Source organism: Lissotriton vulgaris, chromosome 8, assembly GCF_964263255.1.
Source record: "Lissotriton vulgaris chromosome 8, aLisVul1.2, whole genome shotgun sequence".
Lineage (NCBI taxonomy): Eukaryota > Metazoa > Chordata > Amphibia > Caudata > Salamandridae > Lissotriton > Lissotriton vulgaris.
Genome location: NC_141696.1, coordinates 715,326,695 through 715,350,949, shown reverse-complemented (window position 1 = coordinate 715,350,949; position 24,255 = coordinate 715,326,695). Strand labels below are relative to the sequence as shown.

The 24,255-nt window shown below is 43.7% G+C and overlaps 1 protein-coding gene across 2 annotated transcripts in view; it reads left to right on the top strand.

The window, feature by feature from the left end:
- SH3KBP1 (SH3 domain containing kinase binding protein 1) overlaps positions 1–24,255 on the top strand; it is a 1,359,457-nt gene that overhangs the window by 620,874 nt on the left and 714,328 nt on the right. For both annotated transcript variants that reach the window (XM_086934590.1, XM_086934589.1), the window contains one exon: positions 15,701–15,807. In XM_086934590.1, the coding sequence (XP_086790716.1) occupies positions 15,701–15,807 (107 nt within the window). The remainder of the gene's footprint in view (positions 1–15,700; positions 15,808–24,255) is intronic.

Below are 24,255 nucleotides of genomic sequence, written 5' to 3'. Positions count from 1 at the left end.
GGGCCCCAATAAACTCGACACCATTTAAAGGTCGTCCGAGGACTCGTGTGAGGTATCTAGAAGGTAGCGTAGACCCCCTCCCAAACCCCACACAACTTACCACATCTGCCGTCGCAGATGTCCAGGCCCCGGGAAATTCCCCAGGAGGGGGCTGTAGCCCCTCCTACCCAGGAAGGGGCCTTGACCGCCTTTCCTTTCCTTTCGGCGGCCCATCCTTAGAAGGGTCCGCCTCCCCGTTGAGGGGCCAATGGCCACCTCCCTCGAGCGCTCCCATCCGTAATGGGTGACGCCCACCCATAGGGATCTTCCAATTACTGCTCACCGATCATGACCTTACCGCCACAGGCCGGATAGTTGACCGGCTATCCGGACCCTCCCACAACACTCCTGCCTAAAGGTCATGTCATAAAGTCTTTAGCCAAGCTATCAGGTCTCCTATGAGTAATTCGTTCCCCATCCGGGATAAATGAACTCCATCCCCCAAATACATACTGTCCCCTTTAATACAACCATGCGAAATAGAATGCAGTGTACTTGAACGGAACAATCTACTCACTTTATTATTAATTTTCCTTACTGAATGGTTCAGAGCAGGAACCGAAATAGCCCCCGCCACACTTTTCGTGGGATCATATGGGACCATGCAATTGTGCACCCTGGAACTCTTCTTGCCAACCAACTTACCGTGGAAAGCATTGCCTCAAGAAGAAGTCGTCTACCAGTGGTCACCAAATCATTGCCCCCAAGATGTACTTTTACTACAGCCGGCGGTGACCTCGTCCGCCCTAACAGACCCTCAAAAAATGATCGAAACTGGTCAATACAGAGCCCGCCCTTTCCGTAGAAGGACACACTGTACCCGTATTCCCCAGCCACGTGAATCATGTCACCTGCTTTGAATACGTCCCCGGCACGCCTCACGTATGAGTGGCCCACGACCCACACCTCCTTTTTCACAGCCGGTGATGTCTGACCGCTGGCCCCCCGGTGTCGGGTCGACTGCACAGTCCGCCCCGCCTCGTAGGCTTGCGCAACTGAAAACCAAACAAAAACAAGAAGCGTGAGTACATCATTACAGCTTCACAACATGTGCAACCGCACATACCTCTTATAACAGTTTGAGGACCAACGTCCCACACGTTTTACTTGTTCAACATTCAGACCCCTGGCTGTAGCCTCCGTAGCAGCCCCTATCCGAAAGGAATGGGTCCCAAACTCGCCGGGGTTCAAGCCCGCGGCCGAAATCGACATCGCAAGCACCCGCTGAAACTGAAACCTCGGCAGTGGGGTGGCGTCAGCGTGTCTCAACAAGGTCCCCCCCCATGATGCCACCCTTTGCGTTAAATATTCCTCTACGCACATCACAGGGCACATGGAAGACCCGGGAATCCTTTGTATGATTATTCCGTCCCCAATCGCACCCTGATCGGTCTTGGACCTGAAAAACGAGACAGTCATTGTCTCCCCCTTGACCTGAACGTGCTCTCGGCACAGTCCCCCCTTGGTATCCTGCTTGTTCTTTGCCACTAGTTCGCTTACCCGCATAGCCCCATGGAATGCTAGCATAAAAGCGGCTCGGAATAACACTGATTCGTACTGGGATGAACACGTCGCAGGAAGTACAGATAACAACAAAGCCAACCTATCCAGACCTATCGGGCGCCTTTCATCTACTCTGCGACCCTCAAGGCGTTGCCACCCACGTAGCGCTTTTTGCACAACAAAAGACGCAGTCGGGTCCTGGATCCCATGAGCCCTTGCCATAAAGGAAATGGCGGCCCGATGCCTCTGGGCCGTAGCCACTGATTTGCCTGCCTGATGTAAAGTGAGCAGAAATTTTACTACTAGCTCTTCCTGGCCCCAAAGCTCTCCCCTAGCAGTCCCCAAAAAGGCCCAATAGGATCGGAACGCCCCTTCATATGCCTTCCTTGTCCTGGGTGCTAAACTCTCTCCCACGAGGTTCTGTAGTTCGGGGCACCGAGAGACCAGAGAGCTTCGGGAAAGGGTGCCGTCACCGGGTCCGCTGTGGGCAGAAAACCCCAGAAGGCCTGCATACGAAAACGAGAAAGCGCATCAGCCGCTTGATTCATTACCCCCGGTACATGTCTTGCCCTAAATAGCACGTTCAATTGCATACACAATAACACAATTTCCTTGAGCAATCTCAGAATCCATTTGCATCGTGCTGCCTGGCTATTGATACACTCAACCACGGTCATGTTATCAGACCAAAACACCACAGAGTGATCTCTGAATCCCTCAGGCCAAGTTTTCAGGGCCACCAGAATGGGAAAAAGTTCAAGAAAGGCAATGTTACTTGTCAGCCCACACTCATGCCACCATAACGGCCATTTTTGAGCCGACCATTGTGTGCCGAATATGGCACCAAAACCAATGCTCCCAGCCGAATCTGTCCACAGCCCCAGCTCTTCGGATGACACCGGCGGTTTATTCCAGACAATTCGACCATTGAACTCCGCCAGAAATGCCAACCAAATGCGCATGTCCTGGCGAACCTCTGCCGATAGCCTCGTGCGATGATGACCCTCCTTCAGCCCGACCATGGCTTGAGCGATCGAGCGGGAAAAGGGGCGGGCCATCGGCATTACTCTCAGGGCAAAATTCAGCTGGCCCACCACTTGTTGTAATTGATGCAATCTGACTTTAGACTCACTAATACACGTTTCCAGGGAAGCCCTGAATCTTAACACCTTTTCTCTTGGTAATCGAAAACAACCTTCCTCTGAATCGAGCTCGATCCCCAGGAACTCGAGGCAAGTCGAGGGACCCACAGTCTTACCTGGTGCCAGTGGCACACCAAAATGCTTCATTAAGGCACAAAATTCATTCAAAGCCTGTCCACATTCTGGATCCCCGGCCGCCCCCAGAAACAAAAAGTCATCGAGATAATGCATAACATGTTGAAAACCCGTCCTCTTTGTGAAGACCCATTGCAGAAAACAACGGAACTTTTCAAAATAGGCACAAGATATAGAACATCCCATCGGCATACATCTGTCCATGTAATAGTGACCCTGAAACATGAAACCAAGGAGACGCTGATCGTCTGGGTGTACCGGGAGCAACCGGAACGCTGACTCAATATCTGATTTTGCCATCAGCGCACCGGGCCCTAGGCGATTCAACATGGCGACGGCCTCATCGAAAGATGCGTACCGCACCGAACACACTTCCGGGTCTATCGCATCATTCACGGAAAGACCACGTGGGGCTGATAGATTATGTATCAGTCGGAACTCACCCGGGTCCTTCTTAGGGACCACCCCCAAAGGGGAACAAACAAAGTTAGCACATGGTGGCTCATCAAATGGACCGGCGACTCGACCTCGAGTAACCTCCTTCCCAATCTTCTCCTGTACCACGGTCGTATGTTGCAAGACCGACAGTTGGTTTTTGCATTTTGCTACACCCTGAAAATCCCCCACTGGGATGCGGAAACCATATGAAAACCCGTTCCGCAACACCCCAGCGGAAACATGATCCGGGTATTCGCTGAGCCAAGGAATCATTGCCATGGTATCAATCGGAGTAGGTAAAGGCGCCCCTCGGACTATTTCAGACCTGTTTGGCACCTCCCCTACCGCCGTTATCACCCGTTTTGGCTCTGCACATGGACTCAGGATGGGATGGCTGCCCACACCCTCCACATTCATGTCTAAACTTGCATGAGCCCTGGGGCCTCGTACATTTACCCCTGTTAAAGTTCCAACAAATCCCCCTTTTACCTGTGTTGCCGTTCGGCTTCGAGTGGTAGTCATTACCTGTACTTGATCGAAAAGATGTCCCAGCATACTGGCGGGAGGATTCACCCCCGCTACTCCCTACCAATGGTAACTTCAACATACCAGTACTCTCCATTTTTGACCATGAAACAGAGTCGTAACAATCCCAAGTCAAGTTTTTGTCATGTTCTTTTGCTTTTCTAAAAATATTATCGTAACAGAACCACTGATTGCCCCCATATGATCCATAATATTCCATGATCCGTGACTGATAAATAGGCAATTCGGTCAGCAACTCGGGCCTACGTTCGCCCATGATGGAGGTAAAGATTCCCCATGCCCTGCCCCAAGTGCCAATGTTTTCGTCAACCTTAAAGGCGGCCATCTTTGCGCGCCAAACACTCGGATGCATGAGCTCCTTTTGGCTTTTAACATGCTCCATCTCATAATGATCGGTAAGCAACGAAAATATGTTCACATACTCGTCCGCCCACATCTTTTCCTTAATTGCCAGAGGGACATGCTGACCCAACTTTTCCCTTCGTGAAGGTGCAGACTCCTCCCTCGCAATCGGCAATGGCCGCTTACCTGAACCAGAAGCTGCATTCGCCGCTGGACCTGCTCCTGTTGCTTTATCCACCGCCGGAGACGGCGGGGTAACTGGCGATGGTGCCTTCGCCGCCTCCCTAGTTTCCCGCAGTTGCTTCATCAACACCCGTGCGTCGTCAGCCGTGGCGCCCTCGCAATCTTTCCCCAACCACGCTGCCAATTGTGCTGCTAACTCAGGCGGCATGTCCTCACCGGACACGGGAGTGACCACCACGGGAATCGGATTCCCCTCCTCCGGCACCGGAGTTGGCTCCTCGAGTGGGGTATCGGGAACCGGGATGTCCCCCCCAGATGCCCCCCTTCTGGGCCTCTTGCCTTTTCCTCCGGGAGCTGCTCCCGCCAAAGGTCGTTTAGGTCCCCCTTCCCCGTCTTTAGCCGCCATCTGCTTCTTCAGATCAGTTACTTCTTTCATGAGCATACGGAGCATCTGATCGGTAGTAACTCGCTTTCCGACTTTCTTAGGCATTCTCAGACAGCGTATCTGTAAGACAAAAAAGAAAGATTACCACGCTCAAAATTGGCTCTTCGTTCCGTCTCGAGCTCACGTGTAGCGAGGAGGTGCAGCTTCAGAGCACAGGAACAAGAGGATGCTTTCTTGGCTTGTTGCTCCTTTTATCCGTCTTCAGGGCGGGCGTAAACCCGCCCCTGCCTGCCCCAAAGGGCGTGGCCGGCCGCGTCAGTGTCTGGGCCAGCCCACTCCAGGGCGGGAAAAAGCGCGCCCCGGCTACGCCGCTTCGGGCATACCAGCCGAGACTCGCCTCCCGCCCAAGATGGCTTCCCGGGGGGATCGTGGCACTCCGCCATACGTTCGGGGGGACCGAATGGTCGCCCCTTTCCAGTTTTACCCCTCCGCAATTCAACATTTTCCATACTGTTGCACTGACTGGAGTGGGAATAATACATTTTATCCCTCCGCTATCCAACACTTTCCCTACTGTTGCATTTACTGGAGTGGGAATAGTAATTTTTAGCTCTCCACAATCCAACACTTTCCTTACTGTTGTAGTGACTGGAGTGGGATTAGTAAATTGTATCCCTCTGCAATACAACACTTTCCCTACTGTTGTAGTAACTGGAGTGGGAATAGTAAATTGTACCCCTCTGCAATACAACATTTTTCTCCTGTTGCACTGACTGGAGTGGGAATAGTAAATTTTAACCCTCTGCTGTCCAAGGCTTTCCATACTGTTGCACTGACTGGAGTGGGAATAGTAAACTTTACCTCTTCACCATCCAGCGCTTTCCCTACTGTTGAGCTGACTGGCCTGGGATTAGTAAATTGTACCCCTCTGCAATACAACACTTTCTCTACAATTTCACTGAATGGAGAGGGAATAGTAAATTGTACCCCTCCGCAAACCAGCGCTTTCCGTACTGTTGCACTGACTGGAGTGGGAATAGTAATTTTTACCCCTCTGCAATCCAAGTAAATTGTAACCCTCTGCAATCCAAGGCTTTCCCTACTGTTGCACTGACTGGAGTGAGAATAGTAAACTTTACCCCTTCACCATCCAGTGCTTTCCCTACTGTTGAGCTGACTTCGGTGGGATTAGTAAATTGTACCCCTCTGCAATACAACACTTCCCCTACTGTTGTACTAACTGGAGTGGGAATAGTACATTGTACCCCTCCGCAATCCAACATTTTCCCTCCTGTTGCACTGACTGGAGTGGGTATAGTAAATTTTACCCCTCCGCAATCCAATGCTTTTCCTACAATTGCACTGAATAGAGAGGGAATAGTAAATGTTACCCCTCCGCAAACCAGCGATTTCCATACTGTTGCACTAACTGGAGTGGAAATAGTAAATTTCACCCCTCCGCAATCCAACGCTTTCTCCTACTGTTGCACTGACTGGAGTGGGAATAGTAAACTTTACCCCTTTGCAATCCAGCGCTTTCCCTACTGTTGAGCTGACTGGGGTGGGAATAGTACATTTTGCCCCTCCGCTATCCAACACTTTTTCCACTGTTGCACTTATTGGAGTGGGAATTGCTTTTCTTTTGTTAATTATAAATTTTATTGTTGTGTTAAGTGTAGTGGGGATATTACATTGTAGTATTTTGTATTCTTATATTTTAAGTAATGTAATATTTATTGCAGTTAGAATAGTAAATCTTATTCTTGTATGGTGTAAAATACTTTGTTACTGTTGTGTTGTATTGTGAGGGAGTAGTTATTTTAAAATGTATTTAGTATAAAAATGTTTTCTTTTTAATGTGGTGGGAATTGTATATGTATTATTTTAATTTGTAATAAATAATTTTACGTTGTAATTTATATCATTATTTGTTTGATTTATTATAATAATCATATAATTTGCATTATTATTTGTTTGTAACTTATTTTTAATTAAATTGTAAAATATGCGTGTTGTTTAAATTTTATTTTTAATTAAATTGATTACCTTTTTTAATATTATATGTTTTTGGTATATTTAAATATATTTACATATATTTTTGATAAAGTTATGGTGTTTAAGATTTCTTAAATTCTATTAGTATTTAAAATATTACTTTATATTTTTATATGTATAATGATATATATATATCTATATATATATATATACATGTGTGTGTTTAAATTTTTAATAGGAAGATTTTTGTTGTATTTGTTAAAATGTACATTTAATTATATATTTTTTATAAACTAAAGTTAATATTTAATTACATTTTAATTTTAATATTTTTACAATATATACATATTTAAAAATTGATATTTAATACGATGTTATTGTAAACAATATTTTTTCCCTTGATATTTTTGTGCTCACCTTTTTAAGTATAGGGAGTAGATATTTTCGTATTCTATATTTTTCCCTCAATATTATTTGCATCTATATTTTTGTGGTTGATATTCTGTCAGTGAACTCCCCCCCCCCTCCCCCAAACCGACCCACAATTCAATTAACGCCAGTTCTTCAAGAGATGTCTTGACAAACGAAAGCCAGGGCATTTCAATCCTCCTGTTGAGTTTAAAATATCGATCAGACAGTCCCTATACAGTTTTAGGTCAGGGACAGCCCAGATCCAAAACAGTAGTGGTTTTAATTAAAATTTTAGGTTTAGATCTGCTGTCAAAGGCACAATAGGAGTACTTTGAGCCAATTTCAGGAAACACCTTACAAATTCGCTCTCACCCACTTCCAGCTGGTCAGCATTACCATAGCCCCACAATTCTGCAGCATAAGAGGCCCCTGACACTGCTTGCGCTCGCCATATTTCTAGAGCATTTGAAACTGGGGGGAAGCATGTTTTATGGACAAACCTACCTAGAGACGTAGCCCTAACGTTCAGCAACATAGTACTCTGCTATGTGGCTAACCGAAGACGCAGAAGAAGAAAAGCAAACTCCCTAGGTGATTAAAATCTACTACTCTCTCTAGTTTTAATTAATTTATACATATGATTCTCCTAAAATGTTTATGGGGGTTGATGGACATGAACTTGGTTTTGGCTGGGTTGACTTCAATGCCATGTGACTAGTAGTACCCATAAAAAAAATTCCAAGAGGATCTCAATCCCTTCGGAGCCTTAGACACCAATAAGGTGTCATTGGTAAACAAGAAAGCCAGGTTTTGTGACTACCCAATATAGGGGAATCATTTACGCAGTCTGCTGGGTGTATAACATACCTGTTGATGTATATGTGGAAAAGCATTGGAGCAAGTACCCCTCCTTGGCATACTCCTCTCTATTGATATGGCCGTGGTGAGCTCACCATTCTTGCCTCACCAAATTTGTGCAAAGTTGTCTTCATGCAGGCAGATAATGATATCTAATAATGCTGGGGGAGACCCATCTCTTTCAGAATCTCTCACAGTTTGTTTCTGGACACTGAATCAATGGCAGCCTTCAAATCAACAAAGGCTACATATAGGCTGGCCCTGTTCAAGTTCATCATTTCCATCTCAACATAGGAAATGGAAGATCTGGGTGGTGGTACTGGTCTTCGCCAGTTAGTATTTCATTATTCTCCACCCACAATAACATCTTATCAAGTAATTGTTTGAGAAATATATTTTGCAGGTTGTCCAGCAGACTAATTGGGCGGTAGTTTGTTGGATCCATACGTGGACCCTGCTTGAAGAGAGGGATACTTTCTGTGCCCTGATATGAAGGGGGGGGATGGGGCTCCAGTCATAATGGTGTTAGAAATTCTATTAACATAAGGGGCCCAAACAGAGGGTTCTGCACCGAACAGGTCGGCAGGGATCTTGTCAAGGCCCAGAGCCTTTCTGGGTTACTGTGCATAGATAGCACTTAGGGTATCACTTAAGAAAGATACGGGAGAGTGAATCCCGCACTGTGATTGGGTTCCAGAACTACCCTATTCATGGAGGGAGGGAGTGAAGCCGAAGCTAGTGAATCGTATTAATCTGGTGCATCGGGCTGGGGATGGGTGGGGGGGAGAGAGTCTCAGGGTTGTACAGCGACTATAAATTCTTTGTCCAATCTTCAGCTAAGATGTTAGTTTCAGGGCGAATAACTTGACATCAACCCCCATGACTGACTATATGTCAGAAGACTGTCCGATTTTTCTCTAGCACTGCGTCAAGAAGATCCTCCCATAGTGACATCTCCCACGCTGTTTCTGCTTTATTCAATTACCCTTTATGTGCTGATCTAACAGCACAAATATCATACTTAGTTGCCCCTTTGACAGTGGCCAGGAGGGTTGACTTTGCTGCTCTGCATTCTTCAGAGAACCATGGGCAATTGGCCTGAAGGCTAGGTAGCAAGAGTGATTTTGGTAAAAAAAAATGTTTTTAATTCTCCAAACAGTTCTGGTGAATGCATATTAATGACTTGTTTGCAACATCTATTTCACTAATTTGCAGTAATGTGGGGATAAGATATCTATATTGATTGCTTAAGATGGTATCACGAGCTGCAATTTTTCCTCATTTTATATTCCTCCTGTTATTAGTAATTGCTATATTGCTACTTCCCTTTTGGTGACAGTCTAGGATGTACTTATCAGCACTGCACTTAAGATGTAATCTCAGAGGGTAATGGTCATTCTTTTCCCTTTCGATTACCTCCATTTCCAGCAAGTCCTACCATAAGCTGACATTCAAGAAAAAACAACCTAGGTGGAGAAGTGTGGCTCACTGGTTAGAAGCAGCAGACCCTGAAGCAGAGGTCAGGCCCGGGACCAGGGTTCAATTCCCGACGCGGCAGGGTCTTGGGCTCAATGTCCGCGGACTCGATAATTCTCGCCTCGGTGCCTACTCTAATCATGGGTCGCACTCTGCAACTCTGGGCTATAGCTTGTTTAATCTCTACAACGGCCCCAAAAGCGCTGGGATGCCTGGCTTCACCTTGGGGGTGCCCAGGAGGGGGCATCTCACAGGGGAAGCCAGGAAGGGTTTCACAGCGGTATACAGCGCCAGGATGCCCCGAGATGGGGCGGCAGTGCGCTTTACAAGTAGACACACATTCACATTTACAGATTGTTTATGTTCCCCTTATTAAAGTTGGTTTCCTCAAGCAATCGGAGCTAGTAAGACCTTTGCACGCTCAGAAGCTATAGGTTAATAGTATATCAATCAGTTGGAGAGCTGATTTAGATTGATGGGTCACATTTGAACCAACAAGATCCAGAATTCCCTAAATTTAATTTTCCTCTCAGGATCACTCTCTTACAATCACTGAAAGAGCAAAACAGATGTTAAAATCCCCACCCATTAGGACTTTGGTGACCCTGGCACTGACTTCCAGGGTTTGATACCAAGATTCCAAAGTTGATGATACTTCCACTGTAAACATTTAAAATTAGTAGTATCTGGCCTTACTCGATTGATACTTTTATGCCCACAATGTCTGTGGAACCAACATGGATTTGCTTGATTTTGGATTTAATAGATATATTAATCCAAATTGCTAGACCTCCAGATGAGCTCCTTGATCTTGGCTGGGCTACCGGCATGCTAAATCACTTAAAACCCAGTCTATGCGATGGTTTGATTTCCCAGGTTTCTTGGAATAAGATGATGCCATCAACAAATTTTGCCCAGTTAAGGTCAATTGTTTTCGATTTCAATCCCACAATGTTCCACGTAAATACTGTTAAATGAGTTGGGGGGAAAAATAATCTAGGTTTTGCTTCTCTATTCTGGGACACTTGAGCAAAGGTTTATGATTTCAAGAGAATGATCATAGTTTCCTGTTTGGCTTTGATTTACTTTGTTACTAGGGATTCCTTGAGGGAGAAAAGTATTATGAGACTCAAGTTAATCAATGGTAGACAGGGGAGATTCAACCAGGGCTTGCCGGTTAGATTAGGATACTGGGGCGCTGGGTTTAAAGTGGATGTTCATGTTCACAGAAGTCAACGTGCGTATATCTAACACGAGGAGGCCATCTACCAGAGGACTAGATTTTAATACTAATTTAATGTAATCTGTATTTTCATTAGGAATGGAATGGCGTGAGGTGCTTACTATGTTAGAACAGATAAAGCGGTGGCACTTACGAATTTCTCTAATTCAATTAATGGATTTATTGATAATGAGTCTTCTGGTTCAAGGAATGTGTTGGAAGTTTAGGAACATTAGTCATATACATTGAGCCGAAGGGCTGCTGGTGAGGAATATATCTTCCACTTACAATTTTCCCCCGTTAATAAAAAACAGGGGTATTTCTTATGTTTGGATGGAGAGTCAATATTGAAAATTCTGGCAAGCAAAATGTTTGACTTGAGTTAGCCAATGATTAGTTGGGTATGTTGGCTTACCTTTTCAGGAAATTCTTTCTCTTTTTGATCTACCTTGTTCTTTCATTACTAAGTGTACACTAATATCATATAGATTACTAGTATTATTTCACAATTATAAAATGATAATATGTCTTGTTCTATGAACATAGAATGATATCTCTGTTAAGAACCCACTCTAAAGCTGCTGCATTATATGGAAATCGTTTCTACTTCAATGATATTCGATTTAAATCTGTTATTGAATTACAGTAGAAAGCAGATTTAAATATTATATGGTCTGCCACCAAACAGAACACGATTTGTCCTGAACACCATACGTCCTCTAGAGGAGCAAATACTAAATAAACACTTTAAAAAAATCCATGGCAGAATGTTGGTTACACTTGCTTCAATAATGAAGTGGAAATTTCTGCACCAGGATAAATGTTGGCTTGTAATGCACTTCTTGTTGATTTAATAGACGCTATTTACTTGTTCACATGTACCAGTTTTATAGAAACAAGTATGAAATCAAATTAATGCAATTTTTAATCTTAATATTCCTTATAGCATATGACATATATTTGTAGAAAGTATTTCCCTGGTTTGGAAAGCTTTACCTCATTATGACAAATTAATCGATCTTTTACTTGCAATAGCAATTCATCAAATTACTACTAATTGGACGAATTGTGCAACTATTTTCTTTAGAGGTTAGTGGAATGCAGTCTGCTTTTTTCATAGATTAGATAGAGCTTATCTTACTCCTATTGCATCGGTTATATAAAAAAAAAGAACAGATCTGGTTACCTTTAACAACTTTGCTTAACAAAACTAGTATTTATAGTAAAGGTTTAGATATCTCTGCTGAAGAGGTCATGAAACCTCCATGTTTTACTTGAAACATCTATTTTGATATTGTTTAATATAATGTTTTTCTATTAATAGTATTTGCCTATAGTATAAGACAATATTTTATTTACCTAAAGCTTGATCTCTGCTGATTATTTCCCGATTCTCTTTCGTTTTTATTCAAATTTATTTGCATTTTTTAAATAATATATATCTATACCTTTGCTATGTCTTTCTCTTCTCTTTCTTAATAATTTACTGTATGATTTATTATTACCCCGTTCCCATTTAGATATTATCGTTTCTGTCAAATACTTCATAGTGTATTTCTGCTAGATCTCTTCACTTGAGCAATCTTTTTGTTGTATAAGTTATAATTGCTATAATTACCAATGGAAACTTCCTTTTATAATATGCTGTATTTGTAACTGCTTTATTTATTCCATGTTTATTCTTCAATAAAACATCTTTAAATCTTAAAAATGAAGACGACATGGAGCCAGATCACAAACTTTTATGTCGTTTTATTTGCCATAAAAGATGTACCCTTTTTGTGCCTACTTCAGGTATGTTTTCATGTGTAGATACTATTTTGGGGTTCATTCTGCAATCACATATTGGATGCCTTGAATGAATTTGTTTCTTATAAAAGCAATAGTGATTCATCAGTGGTAGAGGCATACTTTTGTTTGAATAAGACACCAGACCCTCAAATACGGATTTAAAAACTTTGTTTTTCTTCAAAGTTTGTCATATTTATTTAAGATAACTTGCTCTGAGAGCATTATGATTCATGTATGTTATTACTTTATTTTTGGAAAAGAAAAATTTTAAAAATTGTAAGCTTAATTTAATGAGAATTTAAGGGATGGCAAGGATTTATAATTTTCTGTGCTAGGAATCCAGTTGGGCTTACCATGAAAGACAACGTTAAGAACATCGCAGGGTCCTGTTATTATAACCTGCGCCTACTGTGCAGAATTCTCCCCTATCTACCACATAAACATCGTAGAACTGTAGTTCAGGCAATGGTTATTAGTCGGCTCGACTATGGTTACGCCCAGTTGGCTGAAGGAGGTATTACCACTTTAGCAAAACTTCAGGTAATACAGAACACCGCCACAAGAATGGTCCTAAATCACCCCCCAGGGTCACCATCCCTCACTTTACTCAGACGCCTGCACTGGCTACCGGTGAAAAAAAGATCATTCTTTAAGGTCTGTTGTCTAACCTTTAAAGCACTTAAAGGTTGGGGACCACACTACCTTCAAAACAAACTCTTCAAACAAATATCTGAATGCAATCTAAGATCAAATGCTTTAGCTCTCTTAAAGGTCCCAAGTATCCGGTTAACTCGCACAGGTGGCAGAGCTTTCTCTTATATTGCCCCCAAATACTGGAACTCGCTACCCGTGACCCTGCGAAAATCCACCTCCTATATGTCTTTCAGGAAACAATTAAAAACTTTTTTGTTCTAAATTTGTTTTTTACAGAACCACTTCTCCGCTCCCCTTTTTGGTATTCCCTTGGTAAGCGCTGAGATGCCCCCGGGTGAGTCATGCGCTATACAAGTATCTATAACATAACATAACATACCCAGTCTTCTATCAGCATATTCACCTAGGCAAGAATGTGAGTATACAACTAAGTTATATATAGATTTTTAATTTCTGATTCATAAACAGATAGCTATGCGTTGGTTAATCAAAGCTTGCTGAGCTGTGTGTGTAGTCTGCAGATCCTGCGTTCAGAACTAAGGGCCTGATTATGATGACTGTGGGACCGCCACCGACAGCTTGTCAGTGTGGTCTCACCAACATCGTACCCATGGTTTCTGCCCACCATATTACAATGGCTGGCGGATGGGTGGTGGTTGGCAAGACTGACCGCCATGCATCAGACGGGCTCCTTGAGCCCACTCTTAGCCCGTCAGATGCATGGCAGTCGGTCTTGCCAACCGCCACCCGTCCGCCCGGCATTGTGATATGGCGGGCAGATACCATGGGTCCGATGGCGGTAGGACCGCCACTGACAGGCTATCACTGGCGGTCCCACCGTCACCATAATACAGCCCTTATTTTGGAAAGTGCAGGCTTTTATCCTTTCTAAGTCAATATCACTTACGGTTTTGAGAATTGAGTCAAAAACACTTGTAGGCTAAGTGCTTTGGATTAAAGGGTAATCTATCTATCTATCCTATCTATCTATCTATCTATCTATCTATCTATCTATCTATCTATCTATCTATCTATCTATCTATCTATCTATCTTGCTATCTATCTATCTGATATAATTTCATTTTTACAGAAGATGTCATTCTGTCTACTTTACGGCTCTATGTGGCTAAATAGCATTTGGGCAATATTTAGGGGTCGATTACGATGTTGTTCTGAAAGGCTCTGAATAGGATTCGGGTGTGGCGATTCAGATTCGGAAGCCTTGTTTCTGACCGAGTCAGAAACTTTTCCGAATGACCAATCACGATGTTCGGACTTTCTGAATCGGTTCCGGTTCCGAACCGGATGGCATTCGGAAAGTCCGAGTTGTTTGGAGCCGAATCGTGTGTTTCTGCGGGTTGCGTTTCCGAACGACTCAGAAGCTTTCCTAACAATCGATTACGATGTCAGATTCAGACAGCCCTTCCAAATCGGATTTCCCGACTCGGATCGGCTGTTGGAATCTGACTTTGGGGGCCCATAGCAGGTCCCCCCTTCACCCAGAGCCTTCGGGTTGGGGCCCTTGGGAGTACCCAAGGGACCCCCCTTCCCAACCATGCACAATTTGGCAGGAACCAAAGGGTGCCCACCACACAATGCATGCTTTTCCCCAGCCATCTCTTTCATCAATGGGAACCTTTGTATTCGGTTGCAACACAGGCTCCCATTGAATTTAATGGGAGTCCAACCGAATCGCATCCGAAAGCATCCGGATGCATCTTAATCGGTCGGTCGGACTCCCCGGATCCGAGTCGGTCGGAAACCATTCCGAGACCTATTCGGTCAGAATGCTTTCTGAATGGCATTGCAATCGACCCCTTAGTATTTTTCTTTCTTTTAATTCAAGACCTCCCAGAAGCAACCACATAATGGAAATTAATAGCAAAAACAGACATTCCGAAAATGGATTGGATTCTGATGTCTGCCACTGAAGATAAATTCTCATGTAGTTCTGAGTGCAGTTACATGTATCACAATGCAGTTGTGTGCTTGTGTATTTTACAATTGTAATGTATTGCAGTGCCAAATCGTTGTGCGGTATGGGTATAAGAGCACTTGGTAGTATGACGAGTGTATGTAAACTGAGTGAGACATTAACCTCATCCGTGCGGTGCCGATTTACCCCCGGTGCTGGGTCCTAATGTAAATAGGTGTGGTCATGACGGAACGGTTCCGTCATGAGCACAGCGCGACCGATGCTCATGACGGAACCGTTCTGTCATGAGCCTCGAAGGGGTTAACAAGGTAATACTACATATTCTGAAGTTTTTGCATTCCTTGTCATATGTCCTTTTCGCCTCAAGCCTCAAATATTTCTTTTTTCACACAATGTTATCGAGACAAATAACAATATTGCAGTCCCAGCCATTAAAAAGTTAGCGATTCCTTTTCTACATACACAGGTCAGTATCTGTTGAGGGTTAGATTTGTTTTGCAAAATGGCCAGTTGCACAAAATTTAGAAACCACCATGTGCCCTTGGTGCTAACACTTGTTCCTGGTATTCGTTTTATTGTTAAAAAAGAATCCAATTGTGCATACAGGAAATGTTAATTCGAGTTTTTTCTTCTTATTTTTTTAGGTGACAGAAATAGAAGAAGAAGATGCCAGGTAGCGTTTAGCTACATGCCCCAAAATGAGGATGAACTGGAGCTCAAAGTGGGCGAAATTATTGAAGTTCTTGGTGAAGTGAGTATTATTGTGTGCATCCATGTTCTGCCAGAGTTTTTCATTTCTTCATTGTTTAATATATTTTATCCTAAAGTAAATACTTATTTGATGGAAAGGGTCACATTGACAAAATGTTTTGCGGTTATAAATTTCACTTGTGAAGCAAAAGTTGGAATTAGTTGTGAAGTTAAGAAATCTTGATTTACAGAATAGGAAATGTAAGACATTTCTGCCACTTAAGACTGAAAAATCACTTGAAGTGGCCAATGCTCTTAGGAAATTGGGTCTATCAGCTTTTCTGAAGGGCAGCAGCGGACATCCCATTTGGCTAGACAAAATCAATTAAATAGAAAGCCACACTCACCTGACCTTCACCTGACTTTAAACTCCTCATCCAGATTGTGGAATCAATCGTTTTACAATATTGGTTATCTCTGGCAGTGAGTCAGTTACAATTCTTGGCAGTCTAGTTCAATATGGTACCTTTTCACTGGCTCTTAAAAGTGCCAGCAGATGGAAATTACCTGCCATTTTCAGATAAGTCGTCATTTTGCCTGAGCATACTTTTGCCTGTAGGTGAAGAGCACCAATCCATCCCACATTTTGATGTTCAGAGTTTGCTCTCATCAGGAATTCTGGGCAGTGTCCTTTTCTGTGCATAAGGGGATGCTACTCAAGATATTCCTATAAATAAGCACAGAGGGCACCATCCTCTATGTTTTTTTTAAATTAAATGTTTATTGATGCAAATATGACATATGATATTACTAGGGGATGTAAACAGTATACGTTACTAGTAAGTTGATATATGAAACATTTATGATAAAATATGATCATTTTCAAACACACTATATCTGATAGAAGACGTATCGGTTAATTAAGTCCCTTAAATGTTAGGGAAAAAAAGTTTCACAAGCAATGCCCAGAAGTTTCACCTCCCACTCATGCAGAGGCGCACTGTCTTAGATGTGGTATTGATCACAAACCACATAAAAGGCTTTTACTCCCCCTCAAAGGATTACGGATATACAGAATATGATTCCAATGTTTCTGACTCAGACATGGGCCCAAGTTTTGCAAGTCCTGTGCCAGCTGGGTCTGATGGCCATGAGCATCCTGTGGGTGCTGCGCCCCAAATTACACATTAGAACACTTCAGTGGGTCCTGAGAAGCAGTGGCTTCAACAGAAAGAAGGGGGTTTTCATGTGTGGAACTTTGAGCCAATTCATCGAGACCTACTGTGGTGAATATGTGCCCCTAACCTATTGTGGGTCATCTCTTAAGTCTTCTGCAGGTGCAGGTTACTGCAGTCATGGGCGCTCATTATTGGGTCGGAACACCCATCTGGATGACATGACAGCTAAGGGTCTTTAGTCCACGTCAGGGCAGTGCCTGACACAAACGTGCTAGAGCTGCACATGGTTATTTTTGCATGAAGGCCTTCATTGCTTCCATCTCAGGAAATGCCATTCAGGTTTCTGTCCGACAAAATCACCACTGTCCATGATATCAACAGAATAGGTGTAGAGTTGTACATCTTGGGTTGGGTGGCAGTTTGACTGTGGCTGTAGGATAAGCTATGGGGTATCTCCCAGTGGCATTGAATCTTGTAGACTCCCTCTGTGTCAGAGTAGATAGTCTGAGTCACCTCTGCTTAGAGAACCACTAAAGGGAACTTCATCCCAGAGTATAATGTATCGCAGCGGTTTACAAAGTGACACACCTGCCTAGATGCGTCACTTTGTAAATAGGGCGCAGTGTGGCACATATATTACGCCACCGCAGCCTCACAAAAAGTGACGCAACAGCAGCGTAAGGGACTCATAAATAAGGCCACTACAGCGCCATGAATTCATCATTTTAATCTTGCCCCATCCTTGCAAATAAAAGATTTAACTGAGGACAGGAGGCAATCTTAACCTCACTCTTCACAACACACCTTTACACTTAATTTTCACAACTGTCGAAAAACCAGACGGTCTACCTCCAGGTGGAGGATAAGGAGATCACTTGGAGAACTGAGCACTCAAGTGATAAAAGACCCAATGATGATACTTCTCACTTAACAACAGAGATCAGAATCAAGATATACCGCACCGTATGCCTAATGAGAATGAGGGTCTTCGCCATATAAGAACCCTAGACCCTGGTAAGAACAGGAAGTGTGATTAATTACCCTTAGATTTTTTACTATATCCAATGGAAGCCAAATCAATATCTGCTTCTTCCTCCCTCCTTTGATTAAACGACTCATAAATAAGGCCCACAGTGTCTGAATTCTAAACTGTGTATTCAGAAGTACACCTGCTTCAGATTCAGGAACCATGCAATACCTGCATAATAAATGTAATCAAGAGTACTAGCTGTGTAGGAGGCTTGGAGGATTTTATTTTGAGATAAGCAAATCGGGTGCATTGCGGTAAACCGATTCCCCAGTCTCTTTTACAGGTGGGGCCACAAATTTCTGAAAAGCAAAAAAAAAAAAAATGGTGAGCATTCAGGCACAACGCCCCAAAAACAGTGCTTCCTTGTCATTGAGATATCATAAAAGTGCATCCTCCATTTTGCTAGCTCCATGTTTATCACAGAGATTCCTGCTGGGCAGATAGGGATTTCTAAAGGTGACAGGTGATTTTACACCAGAGGGACAGACCCATGGTGTCGGGCAACCTGGGCCTGTATTATGTAAATTTTCATTGTTTGTGCCTGGCATACCTTTTAAAATGTGGGCCCAGCGCAAACAATGGAAATGCACTGCATTATGGGGAATGCGCTGCCCCAGGAATCGGCTAACTCATGCTGCTCTGGGGGCAGTGCATTCAGGTGAAAAACGGAGCGACTCCTATGAAGCTGCTTCATGTTTTCGCTGTGCAGGCGGCATACACCTGCACTTTTAAAGGGGGTTAGAGACCCCCTTGCAGGTGGGTGCAGTCAGTGATTGCACCCGCCTGCAAGGGGATGACTGGGGGTCCAAAGAACCACCTTTCCCCCCTCCAGAGGGCTGCTCTCAGGGGGGCAGAGAGGTCAAGGGGATTACCTCATTTGCAATGGGCACACCCCCTGCAGATAGCGCTGGCGCTTTATGAGTGCCAGCGCTATCGGTATTACAGAAGGGGCTGCACAAGCGTCTGTTGCCCCTTCTGTAATACCAAAATGCCCCAGGGGCGCGTAAAGCGGGTGTAAATGCCCGTTTCACCCCCGGGGCACTGTCTGTAAGACAGCCCCTGGAAGGCTGGTGACCCACCTGCCATGATCTAAATGAACTCATGAGTCTTTCTACAAGGTGGTGTACAAGCTTGGCCCTATGGATCTGCTGCTGAGAAAGGTATGCACTGAAAAGTATTTCTGATCCGGTGGCATAAACCAAAATGATTGCAAAGATATTCATTGGTCTTGGCCTAAGTGGGCCCCCCTGAACAGTTGGATCCCCCTACGTGGTCCCTTATTAAAATAATGTAAAGATTTGGTTGGAGAATAATTGAAAATATAATAAGTTTTTATAAAGCATTTACAAATTAGGAGCCTAATTAATAGTTTGGCCGAACCTGTGGTGGTGGTCCCTGGACCGCCAGACTAGCAGTCCACCTGCAGTTTTATAACTACGGTGGTATGACCGCCACAGGACCACTGCTACCACCTGTATCCTTGATCCTGTGGTGGTGGTTCAGCTGTCAAAGGCCATAATATGCTGGCGGCGCAGCTGCTGCACCGCCAGGCATACTATGAGTATCCTCACTGCACCCCTTTTCAAGGCTGTGAGCCTGCCGTGAACAGGGTGGCAGTGAGGAAACTAAGGGGGCTCCACAGGGACCCCTGGTTCCTCTGTGCATGGGGGTGCATGCAGATCCCCCCTGTCTGTATGCACCTCCTTGTTCCTGCACAGCACTGTGCATTTCGGTTCGCGCAGGAACGTGCTTTGACATTCCCATTGCAGTGCCTTTCTAAGGCTCACCGCCAGGGACCCCAAAAGCACTGCCCGCCAGACCAAGAAAAAACTCCTACTCAGGCTGGCTCATGACTTTGGCGGTATGGCAGTGGGACGGTGGTGTGGCAGGCCACTGCCACACCACCAAAGTTGTAATCAGTCCCTAAGTACTTCCTTTCATAGTAAAATATCTCAACACACCTCCCCCTCCCTTTTTAAAATGGACTCTATATTTTATTAACTTTTGGTTCTTTGTGTGTCCTATATGTCAACTTGCGTCCCACTAGGTCGGAGCAGAATCATAAAGTTAAAAAGAAAACAAGATCCTGAAATGGTAGGTATGCGTCAACGTTGACTTCTCTTGCTGTGGCTCTGCTTGACTGGAGGTTAGCCTGCAGATCAATGTGCCTGCTGCCAGATGTCTCTAAGACGCACTACAATTTAGTCGACTGCCTTACCTGGTGCAGATTTTATATTGGAAGGAACTGGGGAGGTGGGCATTGCACCATAGGTTGGAAGGAATGTTGTTCCACAATTTTACGTAGTCAGTTTATGGCAAATTTTTGAAATACCACTAACTCAGAACACCGAATCATGTATGCACTCTAGGCAGACAACAATAAAATTACATCACCAATGACTGCTACTGTCATTGTGTAGTACATAAATTTCGTAAAGAATGGCATCTCAATTATTGGGATTTTATGCTTTTAAGGATCTTGCTTTGACATTTAAATGGCAGAAGTTTAGTTTTTTATATACAGGTTCCATTATTACTTAGGATCACGCCTCTATTCAATTTTAACCGCAGGTGTTCATTGTTTCCAACCTTCTTTTTCAAATCTTCCCTTTGTTGTTCTCTTTACATTCTTTTTCAGATCTCCCATTTGTCACTCTTGTTAAACTTTTTCAAATTTCCCCTTCGCTATTCTTGATCTTTCGTATTTCTTTTGTTACACTGGGAGTGTGTAAACTAAACATCACGTTCCCATCTAACTCTGTCGTTATGAGTTTGTATCATCCACTGTATTTTGAAAAAGATGGATGTATTCTTTGCAGTCCTTTTGAACATCTTACGTTCCAAATACTCTTGAAAACAGCTACGTCTGTTTTACCCGTATGGTTATTCCTCAAAGTTGTTAAGCAATTGCTGTGACTTAGCCCGCAATAACAAGGTGTCTCTAAGTAATGGGCCCTATTCACAAATTGCATACACAAGCCTACTGCTGGAGGCCTCCGCCTCTCCTATCCTATATATTTTATAAATATATATATATATATATATATATATATATATATATATATAATAATTATAATAATTATATATATATATGTATATATATATATATTTATATATAGGTATATATATAGGTATATATGCAAAAAAGAAGCAGAGAACTCTGGGTAGTTCCCAAGTTTAGGGGGAGAGCAGCTCATCTCAAATGTCTGTTTTCTAGCAAAGTTTTTAAATATAGGATTAGCACAGTGCCATCCACACTGAGCTAGAAGGGGACAAAGTATTTTGCAATTTCTACTGCAAAGTCTTTAAGTATAGGATTATCAGAGTGCCATCCATACCAAGCTGAAAAATGACAAAATCCTTTTACCATTGCAGGCACAGTATGACATCTTTGTATTGGTAAAATACCATCCAGGCCAACCTGAAATGAATAAAAGCAATCCCTAACACGTGTTGCGCTATCATTATAGCTCTTCAGAGAGGTTTAGCTTTTCCAGACAAAAGGGAACACCCAGTATAAGTAAAAGCAATACACTTTCAGGGCTAGAGTGCTGCATAAATTATGCAAAAAAGAAGCAGAGAAGTCTGGGAAGTTACCAAACTTAGGTGGAGAGCAGTTCCTGTATAGTGCATCCTACAACACCAATGACACTCTGCATCTGTTCACCTCAAATGTCTGTTTTTCTAGCAAAGTTTTTAAGCATACGACTAGCAAAGTGCCATCCAAACCGAGCTAGAAAGGGTCAACGTTTTTTGCCATTTGAGCTGAGCAGATTCAGAGTGTTTCTAGTTTTGAAGGATTTCAGCCCTGGAGACTGCCACCCCGGGGCCCTGGCTATGCAAAAAATGGGGAAGGGGGCTGTGTGGCTCCACTCCATGGGCCGTTTTTGCCCTGGGGAACCCAACCCCCATGCAACCAGCCCACCCATCTCTGAGCCTTCTTAGACCCCAGGGACACTATCCCCTGAGACTGTCTATTTTTTTTAAAGGGGAGAAGGGCCCAGTGCCCGCCCTCCCCAAGCCTCATTAGACCCTGGCTATCCCATCCCCCAGACCCACATCAGTGCGGGAAGGGAAACAGACCTCAAGTCTCCTTCCAGCTGGCAGAAGCCCGCATCGGCCCAGCCTTTATTAACTCTCTTATCACTCCCTATACCCCTAACCGTTCCCTCCGTTCCTCTAATCAGTTCCTCTCCAATGTACCTCGGTTCCGTAGATCCAAAACCGAAGGCACCAGATTCTCTGTTTTGGGTCCCTCTTTCTGGAACAGTCTCCCCCTATCAATCAGATCCATCACTGTTTTTTCCCAATTCCGCAAGGCCCTAAAAACCCATTTGTTTTCTATTGCTTATTCCTGCTAAACAGTTCTGGCTTCTCCCAGCTCCCTCAGTTTTTTACCTCTAGCGCCAGGAAGCCGCTTGGTCACAGTGCGCTTTATTAAGAATCTTTTTCATTTCATTTCATTTCAATTCATTTCAGAAGCATTTTTATAGCCCCTACCCACTGGGAGCAGTATTTGCGTGTGCTCCTGTTCAGTGGAATATTAAAAAATGCTCCCGCCAGGCGGGAGCAAACACATCTTTTCCTGCCTGTGCAGGTGCAGGCAGGGATACTGCTTTGTCCCCTAGGTGGATTCCCCGAGACACAGCAAGTTAATGGGCCTCAGGAGATGAGGTCCCCAGGGTCATTTAAGAATCAGGGAGGGGGCTGTATGGCTACCCTCCCATTAAAAAAAAATGTGGTCCCAGGAGTGAGGTATCATTTTACCCGGGAGACTGAGGGGAACGCTGTGGGATATGGCATTTCTGCCGACATGGTGATCCCACATAAAAATATGTAGAAATGTGTTTTTTCCAGCAAAATTTGAGGTTTGCATGGTATGCTGGGTGAGAAAACCTTGGGGGAACCACGCAAGCTATAACTCGCTGGACTCCCCTGGGTGCCTAATTTTCAGAAATGCGTGAATTTGATGAACGCAGACTCCAACATTTTCCATCACAGAAATTAGAGTTTTTTTTTACAAGATTGGGGTTTGCAAGGGATTCAGGGTAACAGAACCTGGTGAGAGCCAGACAAGTCACCCCATCCTTGATTCCCCTAGATGTGTAGTTTTCAGAAATGTATAGGATTGCTACGTTTGCCTAGATGTCAGCAGAGCTAGGCTTCAAAATCTACAGCTAGGCACTTTGCATAAAAAGGGTCAGTTTTCACTGTAAAAATGTGTTGTGTCCACGTTACGTTTTGGACAGTTTCCTGTTGCGGGCACTTGGCCTACCCACCCAAGTGAGGTACCATTTTTATCGGAAAACTTTGGGAAATGCGGGGTGGGTGTAATTTTGTGGATCCACACAAAATCCAGAACTTTCCATCACAGAAATTAGAGGGAAATGTGTTTTTTTTTACAAAGTTTGAGGTTTGTAGGGGATTCTGGGAAAGAGGACCTGGTGAGAGCCAGACAAGTCACTCCGAATTACCATAGGTTTCTAGTTTTCAAAAATGTATAGGTTTGCTAGATATCCCTAGGTGCCGTCAGAGCTGGGTTCAAAATCTACAGCTAGGCACTTTGCAAACAAAGGGTCAGCTTTCACTGTAAAAATGCGGTGTGCCCACGTTGTGTTTTGGCCAGGTTCCTGTCGCGGGACTAGTCCTACCCACACAAGTGAGGTACCACTGTTTATCGGAAGACTTTGGGGAATGCAGGGTGGATGTAATTTTGTGGTACAAATGCATATTCCAGAACTTTCCATCACAGAAATGTGAAGAAAATTTGTTTTTTTTTACAAGGATTGAGGTTTGCAAGGGATTCTGGGTAACAGAACCAGGTGAAACCAAGACAAGGCACCCCATCCAGGATTCCCCTGGGTTTCTAGTTTAAAAAAATGTATAGGTTTGCTAGGTTTCCCTAGGTGCTGACAGAGCTAGGGTTCAAAATCTACAGCTAGGCACTTTGCAAAAAAAGGATCAGTTTTCACTGTAAAAATGTGGTGTGTCCACGTTGCGTTTTGGGCCGTTTCATCTGCGGGGACTAGGCCTACCCACACAAGTGAAATACCGTTTTTATCGGGACACTTAAGGGAACACAGAATTGTAGAGCAACTGTTATTACCTATTGACTTTTGATGCATTTCTGCCTTCCAAATGTAAGACAATGTGTAAAAAAGAAGTCACTTTGAAAAATGCTAGTATGGTTACCCACAATTTCGGAGATGTGCAAATAGCTACTATTTCTAAACTCTATATTTTATTCCCATTTCAGAAATACAAAGATGTCTTTCATACAGATTTTACCATGTTTATGTTT